The following is a 16,241-nucleotide window of genomic DNA, read 5'->3' as shown; positions in this document are numbered from 1 at the left end:
GGACGCGGCGTGCAGTTGCGATGGGGAGCGTGCTAACGGTGGCGGCTTTGGGGATGCAGCGGCGGAGGAGGGTGAGGCGCGGGATGCACGACATGCAGAGGCGACCTTGTCGGAGAGCGGGTGGGCAGATGGGACGAGGCAGGCAGGCAGGCAGGGTGATGGTGGTTGGATGATGGGTAGATGGTGCCGAGACGCAGGCCGGCCAAACGGAGGCGGGTCCAACTGGACCGATTCACAACTCGGACGCAGCCGGCCATCATCGGGCGAGGCTGGTCTGACCTGTCCTGGTGGGCTGGACCGTGCGGCTGGCCCCACCAGAGAAGTGGAGGCAGGCAAGGCAGCCTTGCCTTGCCCTCGTGCGTCTGACGCTGGGCCACCCTCGCAGCCATCACACGCGACCACCACGCTCCCTTTGCTCGTCGCCATTCGCCGTGCGGGGTATCCTATCTTACATCGCCGCCACCATCGTCTTGCATCTCTCACTCGCCCCGATCCACAACCGTCGTTGATTGGCGGATACATAGCAGCGATCGCCGACCGTCCAGGCGACGCCCCCACCTTGCCCCCCTGCCCTTCATTGCGCTTCCAGCTTCTGGCATCGCTATGGCGGCGGTGAGGCTGCTGTTGCTGCAGGCGCCATAGGTGGCCGAGGAGGAGGATGCGCCGCGGACACTCCACGACCCACCGCCGCTGAAAACCCTTGCATCGCGGCGCCTCCTGCCTGTTGCTGCAGCGGCTGCTGCACACCCTCGACCGGCCGAGGCGATAGCCACCTTGACGGCTGCTCCTGGCGCCATGGCGGCACACCCGACGTGCGGTCATAGTCGTCCGGCTGCATCTGCCTTGGCGGTCTCGGCCTGGGTCCGCCCCTCGCTCCCCACGCCGGCCCGCCCCGAAACGCGGTTGGCACCGCATCCCTTCCTTCGGCCCCGCCGCCGTTCGTCGTCGTCGCCTGGCCGTGGGGAGCGTAGAGGGCGCTCTGACCCACGCTACTCCGGCTGCCTCTGAATCCACCCCTGCCCCTGCCCGTACCTCTGCCCCGACCCGAAGACGCATCACCCCACCCGTACCCGCGCACGTCGTCCGGCAGCGCGCCGCTCGCCTTTTCGCACGCCTCGATCCGACGCACCACGCCCTCGACCTGCTCGCGCGTCGGTTGCAGGTCCAGGTCGTGCGGCGCCACCTCGATGCAGCAGTGGAAGCCCTCGTGGATGCGCGGCGCAGTGTAGGTGCTGCAGAAGCGGTGGAGCACCTCGACGGCCTGCTGAGGGTCGTGCAGCGTCTCGTGGTCCGTCCTCGCCCTCAGCCTGCGCTCGCACTCGTCAAACGGCGTGGTAAACGTGACCGAAGAGACGATCAGCTGCCGGCCGGGCGGCAGCGAGCCGAGAATGTCGCGGCCGAGCTGGAGCCAGGTGCGCCGCTGGCGAACGTCGACGTTGGTGCGGTCGATGATGACGTTCTGCCCGTTTGCCAGCGAGCGCCACGCCAGCACGGCGACGGCCTCGCGGCTGCCCAGCACGTCTTGATTGCAGCGCACCCAGTTGGGCAGCAGCGATTGGAGCGACAGCGCAAACGTCGACTTGCCAGAGCCGATCAGACCGCAAAGGACGATGAGGTGCTGCGATTCGGCGGCGGCGGCGATGGTCGAAGGCGGAGAGGATGGCGGCTCAGTCTGTGATGGAGCGGCAGCGGGAGTCGAGGTGGTTGAGGCAGTGGTGCCACGCGCGACGTCCGATGGACCGGCGGCAGGCGTGGCTGTCTCGGCCGGCGCCGTCGCCGGTATTGGTATTTGAACTTGCGACGGTTCCATGGCCGCGAAAGGCACTTCGGAGGGGGGCCTAGGCAGGGCAGTTGCGAGGAGCGAGATGAGAGAATGGTAGCAGAGCGGCGGGGAACGGATGGCGAGAAGAAAACAGAAAGTAGTAGTGCGGAGCAAGGGGGTTCGCTGCCCGCCGACGCTGGCCGAGATCCGCAAACCTCGTGGCTTTTGGGTCGGATCCGAATGTGCGCGAAGAAGCCCGCGGGCCAAAGGGGGGTCGGCGGGCGGGGAAAAAAGGGCCGCCCTCGGCCTTGCCCTCACGCCTCGTCTCGCCGCCATCATCATCACCGTCGCACCCTCTCTGCCTTCCTCCTCCGCCAAACAGACGACGACCACGGCGACTGCGACACGACTTCGCCGCGCGCTCATCATCCCCTAGCAGACGGCTCTCAACCTCCTCGCAGATCCTGTCGCCGGCCTGCACTCATCCGCCATCATGTCCCTGCCGACCACATCGACCATGCGTCTGGCCCGCGCTGCCCTTCGCGCCCCCTCCTCTGCAGCAAGCTCGGCAACAACGGCGATCGCCGGATCCTCTCGATGCTTCTCTGCGTGCACCGTCGCGGCAAAGGAGGCGCGGAGGGGGAGAGAGGGCGCAGACGACCCCATGGAGCTCGACAAGACGCCAAAGTTCAACTACGACGACGTGCCCACCCTCGGACACCAGATCCTCCAGCGACGAAGGCAGATGCTCAAGTACCTCCGCACCATTGAATTCGAAATGCCCAAGCTCGAAGGTGAGGCATGTCGGCGGCGGCGAGATCGATCCGGCAGCTCCTCTTTGCCTCTTCGCTGACACCTGACCTGCGTCCTTGCCCATCTGACTGCCCATCTGATGCTTCCCACTACCTGCCCGGCTCGCCCCACTAGCCCTTCGACAGCCGTATAAGCCACCAACGCCCTCGCAGCTCCTCCGCTTCCGCTTCCAGCACTACCAGGGCGAGGCGCACCCGGCATCGCGCAAGGTCGTGCTGTACGTCTCGGTCCAGGCCCTCTTCGCCTCGGGACACCTCAAGACCGAGGCGGCCAAGCACAAGTTCCTCGTCCTCGCCGGCCAGCGCCTCCACCGCTCCCGCCCCGTCTCCCTGGCCGGGCCGGACGGCACCGAGCGGCTCGAGGACATCGAGGGCGAGATTGTCATCAGCTGCGAGCGGATGCCCAACGAGAGGCAGAACATGAAGTGGTGCAGCGACACGTTTGACAAGCTCCTCGCAGAGGCAAACGTGAGTCGTCCCCGGCCTGTTGCGTTCCCGCCCCCGCCGGCCCAGTCGCTGCCCCATCTTCGAGTGTCCCCCCTCTTCCTCGTGCTAACGGCCGTCACTCTGCACACCGTCTTCCTACTACCACCACCACGCAGGCGCCGCAACCGGACCTCTCGTCGATCCCCATTGACCCCAGACCGGACCTGGTGCGCGAGGCAAAGAAGCGCACCTACGCCCGCAAGGACAAGCCCAAGCTGCGCGACTTTCCGCAGCACTGGCTCGGCGGCGGCAGCGGCGCCGCCGGTGCCGCCAAGCCGTCGTCGTCGCAGTCGTAGTCGTAGTCGTTGGTAGTCGTTGTACCATTCCCATCGATGCATCGAGCCCAATCTCGCCAGATTTGACCAACCTCGGCAGTGTTGGGGACCGCGTGTACGATGTGTGGGTACTGTAGCTGCGACTGCGACTCGTCGGATCGTTTCGTCTATCTGGCGCCTGCGGGGGATATAGGTTGGGCAGCTCCCGGGTTGCTGCTGGCTTGGGCCCGCATCCGCCCGTGATGGTTTGGGACGGTCGACGATGCAGCATCCTACCCCTATTGTGCGGCACAGCGACGTCGTCCTAGTTTCTACAGCAAGATCGAGGTGGGAGAGAGCGGGGGGTTTGGTTCTCCTCTCAGGTCAGTCAGAGGATGATTCTCATCTCAACTTGTCTGAAAACCTTGAGCCCCGCTGTCAAACAGGATACTGTACCTCCCAACCCTCATCCCATCTGCAAGAGTCCAGACGAGCGAATCACGCTGACCCCGTACCCTGTTTGAGCCAGGCACTCGTCCAGCACACACAGCCGTGGTCGACATGGCTTCTCTGAAAGACGACATCAATCATCTATGGTATTCGACACACTGACTGACTGACTGACTAGGCTAGCTAATCTAGGCCATACCGGTACGGTCTCGACGCCGGCTCACTTCCGCCCACTCCCGACGTCGTGGCCGTCTCCTTCGTCTTGACCGGCGCGTTTCCTCTGTTCCCTGACCCTCCAAGCGGCGACGGTGGGGGCCTGTACGAGGGTGGTGAGGTACCAGGTTGCGGTGGCAAAGAGGACGAGGCAGATCCAGACGAGCTGGCCGTCGAGGATGCGCCGGTTCGAGATGCTGAATGCAAACAGGCTCGTCGAGACCGTCGGACCAATGGTGCGGCTCAGGCAGCCAAACATCTGCGAGACGCCGTTGAGCGTCCCCAGCGACTGGCGCGAAGGTGCCGTGTTGTTGACGAGGATCACGGAGCAGACTGCGAGGGGAGCGGAGGGAGGCGAGAGGAGCCAAGGGGAGGTGAGAAAGGGATGAGATGGGGATCATCGTGGGTCGATCGAGGCGGCGAGCGCGGGACGTACCGATCGACATGTTGGCAAACGACTTGACGAGGGTACCGCACGCCATGACGACGACGGGCGGCCACCCGCGACCCGGGTAGGCGCCCGCGACGGCGTGGGCGAGCGGGAGCGCGACAAAGACGAGCGGGAAGACGACCGTGACGCGGCGGTAGACGAGCATGGGCGAGCCCCACCTCCTCTCGAGCCACGGGAAAAACAGCACCTGGTTGACGACACCGACGACGCCGTTGAAGGCGAGAAAGGTGCCGATGTCGACGTTGGACCAGCCCAGACCGCCGTGGCGCACCGTCTCGTAGCAAAACAGCGGCAGGATGGCGGCGTAGCACGCGTTGAGGAAGTTGAGGCAGAACTGCGTGCCCAGCACGCGCGACACCTGCTTGGTCATCAGGCTGCGCAGCGTCGGTTTCGCGCCGGACGATGACGACGACGACGACGACGAGGGGTGCGATTCCGGGTCTCGGTGGCCGTCGTCGTTGTCGCTGCTGTCGGCTCGGCTGCGACGATGACGACGACGGCGGCGCAGACATTCGGGCAGGATCGACTTGCGTTCCTTTCTGGGCAGCGTCTCGTCGAGGCAGAGGAAGCCGAGGAGGATGGCGAGGAGGTTGAGAAAGGCGGCGACGGCGCAGGGCAGCCAGAAGGGATGCGTCTCGAGGAAGGCGGAACCGCCAAAGACGGCCGGGAAGGTCTCGACGGGGTGGGCCAGCCAGCCGCCGAGGGTGGGGCCGACGACGCTGCCCGCGGCGAAGCACATGGGGAGGAGGGCAAAGGCGCGGGCCTGGTTCGAGTCGTCGGTGATTTCGGCGAGCATGCTCTTGATGACGGCGATGTTGCCGTTCATGAGGCCCAGGATGGAGCGGGCGAGGACCATCTGCGCAAAGGAGCGCGAGAGGCCGAAGCAGTTGACCGAGAGAAAGGAGCCGAGCAGACCGACGAGGAGCACTGGCTTGCGTCCGATGGCGTCCGAGAGGCGGCACCAGAAGAGGATGGTGAGGAACTGGACAAAGGCAAAGGTGGACTCGACCAGGCCGGCGTAGTAGCCCAGCCGCTCTGGCGCCACGTCGGGCAGGTTCTCGTGGAGCATCTGCGTGACAAAGGGGAAGATGACGGTGAACGAGATGGCTGGCGTGGGGGTGGGTCGAGGAGGAAAAGGGAGATGGGAAGGGTGATTAGCACGACGATGGTAAAACCCCTCTGGCGGGCATCGAGGGCGAGGGGTGAGGAGCGAGGGAGCTGGTGCTCACGTTCCGTCATGCGCATCAGGCAGAGGACCGAGAGCTGTAGCCAGGGAAGAGGCGTAGGCTGAGCGCGCTTGCGCTGGAGCATCTCGTGCTCGATGGCGTTGTCGTTGCCGTCGCCGGCGTCGGCGTCGTCGTCGTCGTCGCGGACATCCTCGCCACTGGGCGCGCTGGAGGCGGCACCATAGTCGTCGCGGATTCGATTGGCGGCACCGTGGTTGGTTAGGAGGGGCGCGGATTCGTCGCTGCGTCGGTCGTCGTGGCTGGCAGGTTTAGTGTGGAGCTGAGATCGATGTCGGGATCGTGCCTGGTTCGTCATTGGTCGTTTGCGGGCGATGTAGAGGCCGATGGAGCTCGAGGAGGGGATGGTCCGACCTGCGGACCCGAATCTATCGTTGCGGTGCGTAGCGTAGCGTGGCGAGGCGTGGCGAGGCGTGGCAGAGTGGTGGCGACGAGTATCCCCACCTTTGCAGTCGATGTGATGCGGAAGAAAGGAAGACGACGATGGCATGCTGACCGCGTCGACGCTTCGACCCCACCCCACCACCCAACGATGACATCGGACCAAATCGGCCGTCGTTGTCCGTCCTCGACGCCCCCTTGTTGCTCCACATCGTCATCCCTGGCCGTCATCCCAGATCGACACTTGGATCCACCATCCACGATCGCCTCTCCATCCATGCCGAGATTGCTGCCCATCTTGACCATGGTCACTACCCGCTCCCAGTCGCGTCTCCCCGCGCACGCCACCACGGCCACTGCCGCGGCCAAGGGCGACACCCGCACCCGTCGCAACCAAGCCAAGACGACGGCATCATCATCCACCCCACAGCCCAGCAAAGCCGACACCGACAACGCCAACGCCAACGACGACGACGACGACGATCCCAAGCCGCCGCGCAAAAGGACCAAGCCGTCAACTACCTCGACGACTCCGACGACAAAGACGCGGCAGTCCAACAAGTTTCCGTATCACCTTCCGCTGTCGCAGCTCGACCTTCGCGCGCACCCGCACCTCTACCGACCGGGGGTGGGCGAGCAGGGTGTTCTGCAGGTACGGCCGTACAAGGATGAGATACTGCCGCACTGGACCTTCAAGACGCCACAGCGGGCGCAGTGCAGCGCCGAAAAGATCCGAGGGATGTTTGAAGTCTACCTCGACCAGGGCGATTTTGTGGGTTGTGAGTGCAGCGAGTGCCCGGTGGCGGCGTGGCGTGCTGTGGGCCCCACCCGGTGACTGCCCGATCCGATCAACCGCGCTGACGACGATACGAGGGAGCGCGCGCGCGCGCGCGTGACCAGGCGACATGGCGCGCAAGTTCATCCAGATGGGATATACCCGCTCCAGACGTTACGCCAACCACCGCGGCGGGAGAAAGTACCGCGATCCGGCCGACCATTCACGCGGGCAGCTCGACCGTCTAGCGCCGCCGGACCAGGATCCGGACAAGGTCGAGAGCGCGCGCATCTTTCGGCGCTACCTCGATGACATCCTCGCAGACGAGCGGTACACGCGTCTCAGGCAGAGCTTCCTCGATACCCACGCCCGCGTCCCCGTCCCGCACGAGGATAGCGACGAGATTGTGCGACTGCGACAGGATAGGGATCGCATTCCGTTTAGGCACTTCTAGCTTCTTAGTACAAGAGGTGCACCGGCCCGGCCCGGCTCGGCTCGGCCGTGGGGTGCGTACAGGCCGAGATGATCGTGGACAAATACCTTATGGACCTCTACGACGACGGCGTGTACTGCAGCTGCTCGACCAGCTCGTCAATCTTGCGGAACTGGAACGGGAACCGGCTCGGGTACAGGAACGGGCGCAGGTCAAAGCCTGCCACGTTGTTCGCACACAGACAGAGGGCCACAAGGGCCGAGTGGGCAGGTCAGCACAGGTTGCATCGACACGTTGCCCCCTCAGCTTTCGCCCTCGACTCACGGTTGTCATCGGGGCTGTACGACTCCTGCTCCGCCCATCCCAGCGACATCGCACAAGGAGCGAGCGAGCGACGGATAAGGGGAAGACCACGACCCGATCGACTCGTCAGTTGAACCCGCACTGCACTGCACTGCACTGCACTGCGCCAGTTCGTATTGCGCCGCAATGGACTCACCGCATGGTAGCTCGGCGTCAGCGTCGTCATCTTGTGGCGGTTGCGCGCGTACTCGAAAAAGAAGAGCTTGACCTTTTCCGCGATGCGCGCCGGCTCCATCGTCGGGCCCCACTCGAGCAGCAGCTTGTTAAACATGCCGTACGGCCCGCACTTGCCCACCTTGCGCAGCCGCCCAAAGATGGACAGCTCGTCGTACGTCATCCCCATGTCGGCCTGGTCGGCAGCGCCAGAAGGGGACATGGGAGTGTCAGTGTCGACCCCCCCGGCTCGAGGGCAAGGCGAGGCGAGGCGAGGCGAGGCGACGAGAGGGGGGCCACTCACCTCGTCGGCCTGGACGTATTCCTTTGTGATGGGCTCGAGCTCGGCCGTGGGCACGGCAGTGAGGAAGTCGTGCAGCACCGGCAGCTCGAATGCGTCGCGCGCGTACGCGATGAAGCGCTTCAGGTCCGTCTTGGAGATGCCGCCAATCGGGTTGACGTCGGCCGAAGAGCAGTCGTACTTGGTCAGGTAGCCTCGCAGGCTGATCGCCGGTGGTCAAGCGCAGGGGGTGTCGGGCAGGAACGGGTGCGAGGATCGAGTGGCGGCCGCCCGTGTCAGCTCGCCTTGCCTGTGACTCCATGGGGGGTGACCGCCGTCGTTGGACGAAGCACTCGCCCGCCGCTCGCCCGCTCGCCCACTCACCTCTCGTCGACGTTGGCGCTGCCCAGCACCAGCAGGCCGCCCCACCCGCCGCGCACCCACGGCACCAGCTGCGCAAACATGTAGGCTAGCAGCATGCGCAGGCGCGCCTGGATGTTTTGCAGCGCCAGGTTCTCGCCCGCCGAGCCGCCGTGCACCTTGAACCGCGGCGTCTTGGACGTCACCATGGTGAAGAGCGACAGGATCGCCCGCACCACAATGTCCATGTTGAGGTCGATGTGGTAGCTGCGCGTCGGGTCGCGGAAAGGCGGGAGGCAACGCATGTTTGTCAGGCGGAAAAGAACAGCGAGTGTCAGTGTCAGTGTTTGGCCGCCTCGTCCACGTCCCACGGCAGCTCAGTGCGAGGCGACCCACGCGACGCCGGCGACACCCACGATCCAATGTCCTCGGCCAGCTGCTTGGCGCGTCCCCGCGTCTCGGCGCTCGAGTTCTCGGTGCCCATGTAGCACGTCACAAAGATCCGGTTGGCCACCTCTTGCGGCGTCTGCGGGACCCAGGTGGAGCCCTCCTTTTCGCCCGCGATCCGGCGCACGTCGTCGAGCACCTGCTGCTTGGTCTGCGTCTTGAGGATGGGCGGCGTGGCGAGGAAGCGCACGCCCTCCTGCCCCTGCCCGCCGCCGGCGGCGGCGGCGGCGGCGGCCGAGTCTGGCTCGTCGGCTTGGTTGCACGCCGCCACGACCAGCCGGCACATGCTAAACACGATGACGGCCGTGGCGCACGAGTCGATGCCGCCCGAGAGCGGGATAAAGTAGCCCTGGGTACGCGATCGGCGCACGTAGTCCCACAGCCAGCAGGCGGGGCCGAGGCTGTCGAGGCGGCCGGGAGGGTCGAGAAGGTATCAGCCGACGTCCTCCGTCGTTCCAAGGATCGGCCCAGATAGGTCGGGCATACCGGCCCGTTGCCGCCGCCACGACGATTGGCACTCACGCAATCTCCTCCTCGGGCGTGTGGTACCGGACCTCGATGGGCTTTGAGGTGGCCTTGAGCACCAGCTGCCTGGCCAGCGTCCTGGGCGTCTCGGAGCCAAACTCCTGCGAGCGTCCCATTTCGATGTCGGCGGGGATGCGGCGGTAGCCGCGGCTCTGGCCGTTGCCCCACTCTGGGCCGCCGCGCTGGACGGCGGCCTGCATGCCGCGGCTCTTTGCGGCGCGGTGGGCGCGGACATCGTCGAGGTCGACCGTGGCGCTGACCACCTGCACGTCGTCGAGCGAGAACTGCGAGCCCTGGGCGACGATGGCGCCGTTGACGGCGATGAGCGGGCAGCCGTCGTAGTAGAGCCGGTCGCCGTCGCAGCCCTGCTGGTTTGCGTAGAGATAGATGCCTCCGAGCTGGGCGTGGGCGCGGCGATCGGAGCGGGGAGGCAGATTGGGTCCGGTCAGATAGCGGTGCCGGGTCAGGATCGGTGAGGAGAGGAGAGGAGAGCGAGAGGGCCCCAAGGGACGTGGCGCACCTTGAGCGTGGCCTCCTTGATGAGCTCGACGCGGCGGTAGAGCTTGCGCAGCTCGTGGTGGCTCGCGCTCGAGTTGGTAAAGATTTCGACGCCGTCGAGTCCCATGGCAATGTGCGGGCTGCAGAGGGGATGAGGGCGATGGGAAGTCATCGGGTGCGGTCAGACCTCGGTCCGTCGCCCGTCGCCCGTGGCAAGGAGGAGCCCCGCCTGCTCACCTGTCCGGGGTAAAGAGCTCCTCGCAGAGCTCTACGCCGATGACGGTGTCGCGGGTGCTTACGACTGCGTCGCCAAAGGGGACGTCGTGCTGTCCGCAGACTTTTTCGACGAAGCTGGGGACGGTGTAGGCGTCGGTCTCGCCGCGCCTGGACCAGGGGGTAAAGTAGCGCATCTCTCTGTAGTTTCCGTCGTTTGCGAGCCACATTTTTGGGCGGATGTGGAGGATGCGGCGGTTGAGGACGAGGATGCGGCAGTTGTAGAGGGTGGAGCGGTGGAGGACGGGCATGCCGAGGTCGCAGAGGATGCCGTCTGTGGCGTCGGATGCGAGGATCTCTGCGAGGACCTGCCAGGAGTGGAGGACGGTGTCGGGCTCGAGAAAGTGGTCAAAGCAGCCGTAGCCGGGGATCTCGAGCTCTGGGCCGACGCGGAGGGTGGAACCGGCATGCTTTGCGAGGGCGATGGACTCGAGGATGCGCTGCTTGTTCCCGTCAAAGTCGAGCGCCCACTGGTTGAGGGAGCAGGTCGAGACGGTGCTGCGGGGTGGGGGTGAGGGTGGGGCAGGGTGAGGGTGAGGGTGAGGGCGAGTGGGGAGGAGGTGAGCGAGCAGGTGGGCGCGAATCATGTCGAGACTCGAACTTACATAGGCGCGCCCATTTTGGCAAGAGTCTGAGCCGAGCCGGGTGACGGTAGTGGTGATGGTGGTGGTGGCGAGGAGGCAGAGGAGGAGGAGGGCGAGGAGGACCAAGTCGCGCACGGACGGCGCCTGCATCCGCCAGGCTGACCTGCTTTCTTCCGGACCGCGGGGGCCGAGTCGGGCCCGAGTCAGGGCCTGGCGGGGCCTGTCCGAAGCCATCGATCGGGGCAAGCAGACGGTGCTGCGAATCGGGGCAGACCCAAGGTGGAGGCAGGCAGCCCCACAACGCAACGGCTCGCAACCACGCACGCACGCACGCCGGCGTCATCAGCAGCGGCAGCCCAGTTGAGTCCGACGCTCGCCTCGTAGTCAGCCTGGCCCACACCCTCTCTTCTCCTTCTTCTTCTTCTTCACCACCACCGTCGCCATCGTCGCTTTCGAAAAACAGCCTATATCGGCCTGCCCACTGCACACACGCACACGCACACGCACTCGCACTCGCACTCGCACTCGCACTCGCACTCTCACACTCACACTCCCACCTCCTCGCCCACCGCCCACCATGGCCGACCAAGAGGGAACGCCCAACGTCGCATTCCAGAACGAGGCGTGAGTCGCCCAGTGTAGCACCCACCCAACCGTGGCAGCCAGGCGCGCCGGTGCGACGCTCCCTGTACTGACATTCCCGACCCCTTGCCTCCCTTGACTCTGCCCTTGCAGCAAGTACCCGGGCCAGACGACCGAGTTCCGCGGACCGGGCGTGTCCGCAGAGAACCCGGCCGGCGCCTTTCCCAGGGACACGCGACAGCGTACGTACCCCGCTCGCTCTTCACTGCCGTCCTCGTCTGTGGCCTGACACCCCTTCCCTCTGACGCCCATCTGCCCCGCTCTTGCTCTCTTCCTCTGCCCGCCCAACAGCCGACCCGGAGCCCCGCGAGGTGCACCAACCGGCCTCGACCATCTTCCACGCCATCGAGAACCCCTACGCGCTCCGAGAGGCCCTCACCCGCCTCGAAACCAGCCTCGACGAAATCATCGGCCTCTTCCAGGCAGAGAAAAACACTCTCGGAAAGGAGGGCGACTTTGCAAAGGGAAAACAGGGGTGCGTCTGCGCCGCGCCTTCCCCCATCGTCCCGGCTGCCTGGCTTTCCCATCCCATGCTGACGCACCGAGGTCCCCCCTTTCCTCTCCCCTTCTACATCCTTGCCGGCCGTACGACCCACGCAGCATTGAGCTGTTCGAGTCCTGGAAGCAGCAGCTCGAAGACATCAAGGCCGGAAAGCGATGATGCCCTGCCGCCCTAGTTCGCGCGGGCTGTCGACACGGCACCGGGCTCCCAGAGCATTCGAGCCGAGCCCCGCAGCAATAGAATGTGGTCTATGCACCTCCTCGACCCCGCCTGTGGCGGCTGCCAGCGTCTATTCTCGCGCATCTGATTCTGCATCCGCGCGACAGTCGACTGCCGCACCGCTTCGCGTGCGTCGCGCTTCCTCCCTCAGAGAATGCCGTGCTCGTCGAACCGCGCCAGCACCTTTGCCACCTCGACGTTGCCGCCGCTCCACACGATGCCGATCCGGATCTCGTCGTCGTCCTGGCCCGCACGCCTCCGCCGCGCCAGGATCTCGTCGACCCACTGCTTGACGCCCCAGCACCTCTGGTCGGCCGGGTCCGGCTGGTCGAGGGCGTCCTGGGCCACGCGCCCCGCCTGGTTGAAGCCCTGCAGCACCGTGGCCAGCCCGACGGCGGCGCTGGGCTCGACGAGCTGCTTTTGCCGCTCCCAGTGGTGCTTGAGCGCGATCAGCACATTCTCCTCGCGCGCCGTCGAAATCGTGTCGACGTGCTTGCCAATGTGGGCCAGCGTCAGCGGCGACAGCGACGTGAGCAGGCCGTCGCAGATGGTCCGCGGCGGCTGCGGCGGTTGCTGCACCGTCTGCGTCTGGACCGAGTGGAAGGCGTCGTTGACCACTGCAGCGGCAGCTCGGGGGGGAAGGGGAAGAGGGGAGGGATTGGAGAGGGACACGGGGCGAGGGAGAGAGAGAGCAGCGCGTTGCCAGACCGGGTGTCAGCCCGGGCCGTACGATTGGAGCGTGGGGCTGCTCGTGTGGACCGTCGACTACTCACAGTCTGGCTCTGCGCCGATGACGACGATGCGGTCGTCGCCGCCCTTGATGGCCGTCGACACGCCGCTCAGCATGCCTCCCCCGCCGACGGGTGCGATGACAATGTCGAACACGGGCTCGTCCGGCCGCCTCGGCTTCCAGAGGCCGTCCTGCTTGGGACCCGCCGATTCGACGCCTCGGGAGCCGTGCAGCGTCCTGGACGGGGTCGATGACGAGGAGCCGTTGGACGCGTGCGCAGGCCGAGGGCCGGCGGCGGCGGCAGCCGAGCAGGCGCCGCGCTGCTCGAGGCTGGGAGCCTGGTCGAGCATCTCGAGAGCCATGGTGCCCTGACCCGCGATGACGAGGGGCTCGTCGAAGGGGTGGACGAAGCGGACGGTGTATCCCTGTTGGTCGTACTGTGCCATGAGCTTTGCGGCCGTCTCCTCTCTGGCCTGGAGGGTGGGCTTGCAGAGGGTGATTCGTGCGCCGTAGCCCTGTACGGCGTGGAGCTTTGGCCTGGGAGCGTTTTCGGGCATGACGACGGCTGCGATGGCGCCTGCGGTCCTTGCTGCGCAGGCGAGGGCAGCCGCGTGATTTCCGCTCGAGTGGGTGACGACGACGAGCCTGGAGGGGTCAAAGGGCGAGGTTGAGGTGTCGGGGTGCTGTGCCTTGAGGGCGTCGAGGTGGGACAGGACGGCGTTTGTGGCACCGCGGTACTTGAAGGCGCCTACGCGCTGGAGGTGCTCTGCCTTGAAGGCGAGGCGGACCATGGGTCGGCGCTGCTCGCCCGCTGCTTTGGCGTCGTCGGCGAGGGGGAAGAGGGCATCGGTGGCGAAGTGGTCGATGGACTGGCAGGTGAGGAGAGGGGTATAGTGGGTGAAGGGGGCGACGCGGGCGTGGGCGGCCTGGATGTCGCGGTAGGTGACTGTGTCGGCCATGGGAGCGGTGCGGCGATAGTGGCGAGAGGGGGCGGGGGAGGGTGAGGGTGGTGGTGGTGGGCGAGAAGAAGAAGGCGTGCCCGCCCTCCCGCTTGCCAAAGGGTCCGCCCGCTGTCGCCCGCTGTTGCCCGCTGTTGGGCCCCCCGGCGGCGTCGAGTGCGGAGCCGGCGTCTTGATCGCACCTTTGGCCGGCAGACGGCGGGCTTTGTCGCTGCCCCGCATCCCGCAACCCGCATCCCGCTCCCCTCTGCCCGCTCCCCGCTCCTCCACTCTGCGCGGGCTGGCTTCGTACCACCATCGCGCCCTCGACCGACCCGACTGCCACCATCGCATGCCCATCACCGCAAGATCCATCATCCACAACCTCACACGCCTCTTCCAGATGTCAAGCAGCCCACCCTCGTCCTCCTCTTCTCGGCCACCATCGGCCACCGACAACCACAACAACCCCTTCTTTCGCCATGGCGGCGGTCCCACGCTCGACGGCGTCGCAAACCTCATCAAGCACCCAGCAAGTGAGCAGCAGCCCCAGCCCCAGCCCCAGCCCCAGCTCCAGCCCCAGCCTCGCCACGCTCCCAGCTGGCCCAACTACTGACTATCCCCTCTCTTCCCTCTCCTCTGGCCACCTTCTTCGCCAGCCCGCAAGGTCATGGTCCTCGCCGGCGCAGGCATCTCGACCTCGGCCACGCCCCCCATCCCCGACTTTCGCACGCCCGCAACTGGTCTCTACGACAACCTCGCAAAGTACAGTCTCCCCTACCCAGAGGCCATCTTCGACATCGAATACTTTCAGCAAAAGCCCCAGCCCTTTTTCACCCTCGCAAAGGAGCTCTACCCGGGCAACTTCAAGCCCAGCCTGACCCACTACTTTTTCTCCCTGCTCCATACGCATGGAAAGCTCGGAACTGTCTTCACCCAGAATGGTGAGTTTACGGCCGGGCTGCCAGTTGAGAGTGACCAACGACGCCCCCCGCTCGTCTTTCTGACCCGAGTGTACCACCGCCGCCTCCGACTCCACCCTCGCCCTCTGGCGTAACGCCAGTCGACACCCTCGAGCGCATCGCTGGGCTGCCCGCCGACCGCATCGTCGAGGCGCATGGCTCGTTTGCCTCGGCCGCCTGCATCAAATGCCGCACCCAGGTCGAGCCCGATTGGATGAGGGCCAAGGTCATGGCCGGACAGATCGCCCGGTGCGAGGCAAAAGCCTGTCGCAAGCGGGGCAGTCCCGGGCTCGTCAAGCCCGACATTGTCTGTGGGTGCTCGTCGTGCGAGTGTTCCCTGCGCGACCTCTGGGCGTCAGCTGATGTGCTTATCTTCCGTCGCTGCTCCCTGCCGCTCTCTCTGCACCCGCCTCGGACCCGTCCCAACGCAGTCTTTGGCGAGGGGCTGCCTGACCGATTCTTTAAGCGGATACGCGACCTCCGCTCGGCCGACCTGCTCATTGTCGTGGGCACGTCGTTGCAGGTGAGGACGAGAAGAAAAAGCAGCCCCTGCTGGTGTGGCGTCGGCACCTGTGGCTGACCCTCGCTTCGGCCCTCGTCGCATGACTGACAGGTCCAACCGTTCGCCTCGCTCATCGACGCCGTCCCCTCGCACTGCCCGCGCGTCCTGATCAACCTGGAACGGGTCGGAGAGCTGGCCGGCTACGACACCCACGGCGGCGGCATGGGCGGGCGGATGAACGAGAGCGGGTTTGATTTCGATGGACTCACGGTGGGCGGGCGGCACCGGACGCGCGACGTCTTCTGGGGCGGCAAGGCCGACGAGGGGGTGCTGCTGCTCGCCAGGGCTCTCGGTTGGGAGGTGAGTCGAGTCGAGTCGAGTCGAGTCGGGAGGGCTGGGCGAGGTTGTGGCCCTCGGACCCCGTGAGCTGACCCTCTTCCCCCCTTCCCTCGCTCATGTGCACGCGGGCCAGGACGAGCTGCTGAAGTTGAAGAAGACGAGTTTTGCCAAGCTAGACGAAGAATCGGGCGTGACTTCGATCGCAGATACGCGACAGCCTCCGGGGGACAAGGCCGAGGAGGTATCGAGCAAAGTAGCCAGCTGCGCCACGGACGGCGCCGAAGCAGAAGCTGCAACACCAGCCATGCCACGCCCCAACGAGGATGAGGCCACCCGAGTGGACGACGAGGTAAAGCCGGACGAGACTGATCAGCTCTCTTCTGCGCTTTCCAAAACCACCCTCGGCGATGGTGGAAGCACCGCAAGTGAGGATAAAGACCGTGCCGGCGCGGGTGGTGGTGGTGGCGAAGGCGTTGGCACAAGTACCAGCGAGACGGGCGAGGATGCCAGCTCGACAGGGACGTGCAAACCCTCCTCGTCGCTGCTCTGAGAGACGCAACCTGTCCGTCGTTTGCTACGAACTTCGCCCTTGCATCTGTTCTGCAGTCAATCTGTCGTCTGCAGCTGAGGGCGGGAATCTGTAGAGTCGTGTTGAGCAGACGT

At 65.8% G+C, this 16,241-nt stretch overlaps 8 protein-coding genes across 8 annotated transcripts; 4 read left to right on the top strand and 4 right to left on the bottom strand.

The window, feature by feature from the left end:
- Nucleotides 1-574: 574 nt before the first annotated feature.
- Nucleotides 575-1,810, bottom strand: PFL1_02453 (uncharacterized protein; the record flags this gene model as incomplete). Its single annotated transcript, XM_007879970.1, has 2 exons — nt 575-592; nt 686-1,810. 2 exons carry the CDS (start codon nt 1,808-1,810, stop codon nt 575-577), a joined length of 1,143 nt encoding a protein of 380 aa, XP_007878161.1.
- Nucleotides 1,811-2,255: 445 nt separating this feature from the next.
- PFL1_02452 (uncharacterized protein) lies at nt 2,256-3,356 on the top strand (the record flags this gene model as incomplete). The annotated part of the gene is made up of 3 exons (XM_007879969.1): nt 2,256-2,556; nt 2,690-3,042; nt 3,177-3,356. 3 exons carry the CDS (start codon nt 2,256-2,258, stop codon nt 3,354-3,356), a joined length of 834 nt encoding a protein of 277 aa, XP_007878160.1.
- A 628-nt stretch (nt 3,357-3,984) lies between these two features.
- PFL1_02451 (uncharacterized protein) lies at nt 3,985-5,970 on the bottom strand (the record flags this gene model as incomplete). The annotated part of the gene is made up of 3 exons (XM_007879968.1): nt 3,985-4,310; nt 4,414-5,535; nt 5,658-5,970. 3 exons carry the CDS (start codon nt 5,968-5,970, stop codon nt 3,985-3,987), a joined length of 1,761 nt encoding a protein of 586 aa, XP_007878159.1.
- A 387-nt stretch (nt 5,971-6,357) lies between these two features.
- Nucleotides 6,358-7,282, top strand: PFL1_02450 (uncharacterized protein; the record flags this gene model as incomplete). Its single annotated transcript, XM_007879967.1, has 2 exons — nt 6,358-6,832; nt 6,954-7,282. The coding sequence occupies 2 exons, from the start codon at nt 6,358-6,360 to the stop codon at nt 7,280-7,282; spliced, it is 804 nt and encodes a 267-aa protein (XP_007878158.1).
- Nucleotides 7,283-7,379: 97 nt separating this feature from the next.
- Nucleotides 7,380-10,779, bottom strand: PFL1_02449 (uncharacterized protein; the record flags this gene model as incomplete). The annotated part of the gene is made up of 10 exons (XM_007879966.1): nt 7,380-7,480; nt 7,586-7,610; nt 7,761-7,973; nt 8,082-8,280; nt 8,442-8,684; nt 8,834-9,265; nt 9,387-9,787; nt 9,910-10,027; nt 10,125-10,658; nt 10,766-10,779. The coding sequence occupies 10 exons, from the start codon at nt 10,777-10,779 to the stop codon at nt 7,380-7,382; spliced, it is 2,280 nt and encodes a 759-aa protein (XP_007878157.1).
- Nucleotides 10,780-11,321: 542 nt separating this feature from the next.
- On the top strand, nt 11,322-12,047 carry PFL1_02448 (uncharacterized protein; the record flags this gene model as incomplete). Its single annotated transcript, XM_007879965.1, has 4 exons — nt 11,322-11,368; nt 11,480-11,568; nt 11,678-11,861; nt 11,987-12,047. The coding sequence occupies 4 exons, from the start codon at nt 11,322-11,324 to the stop codon at nt 12,045-12,047; spliced, it is 381 nt and encodes a 126-aa protein (XP_007878156.1).
- Nucleotides 12,048-12,254: 207 nt separating this feature from the next.
- PFL1_02447 (uncharacterized protein) lies at nt 12,255-13,796 on the bottom strand (the record flags this gene model as incomplete). Its single annotated transcript, XM_007879964.1, has 2 exons — nt 12,255-12,724; nt 12,881-13,796. 2 exons carry the CDS (start codon nt 13,794-13,796, stop codon nt 12,255-12,257), a joined length of 1,386 nt encoding a protein of 461 aa, XP_007878155.1.
- Nucleotides 13,797-14,178: 382 nt separating this feature from the next.
- Nucleotides 14,179-16,128, top strand: PFL1_02446 (uncharacterized protein; the record flags this gene model as incomplete). Its single annotated transcript, XM_007879963.1, has 6 exons — nt 14,179-14,311; nt 14,435-14,719; nt 14,839-15,048; nt 15,169-15,260; nt 15,351-15,599; nt 15,712-16,128. 6 exons carry the CDS (start codon nt 14,179-14,181, stop codon nt 16,126-16,128), a joined length of 1,386 nt encoding a protein of 461 aa, XP_007878154.1.
- Nucleotides 16,129-16,241: the final 113 nt, after the last annotated feature.

This window comes from Pseudozyma flocculosa (assembly GCF_000417875.1).
Source record: "Pseudozyma flocculosa PF-1 unplaced genomic scaffold scaffold00007, whole genome shotgun sequence".
Taxonomy (NCBI): domain Eukaryota; kingdom Fungi; phylum Basidiomycota; class Ustilaginomycetes; order Ustilaginales; family Ustilaginaceae; genus Pseudozyma; species Pseudozyma flocculosa.
This window is presented reverse-complemented; position numbering and strand designations above follow the sequence as displayed.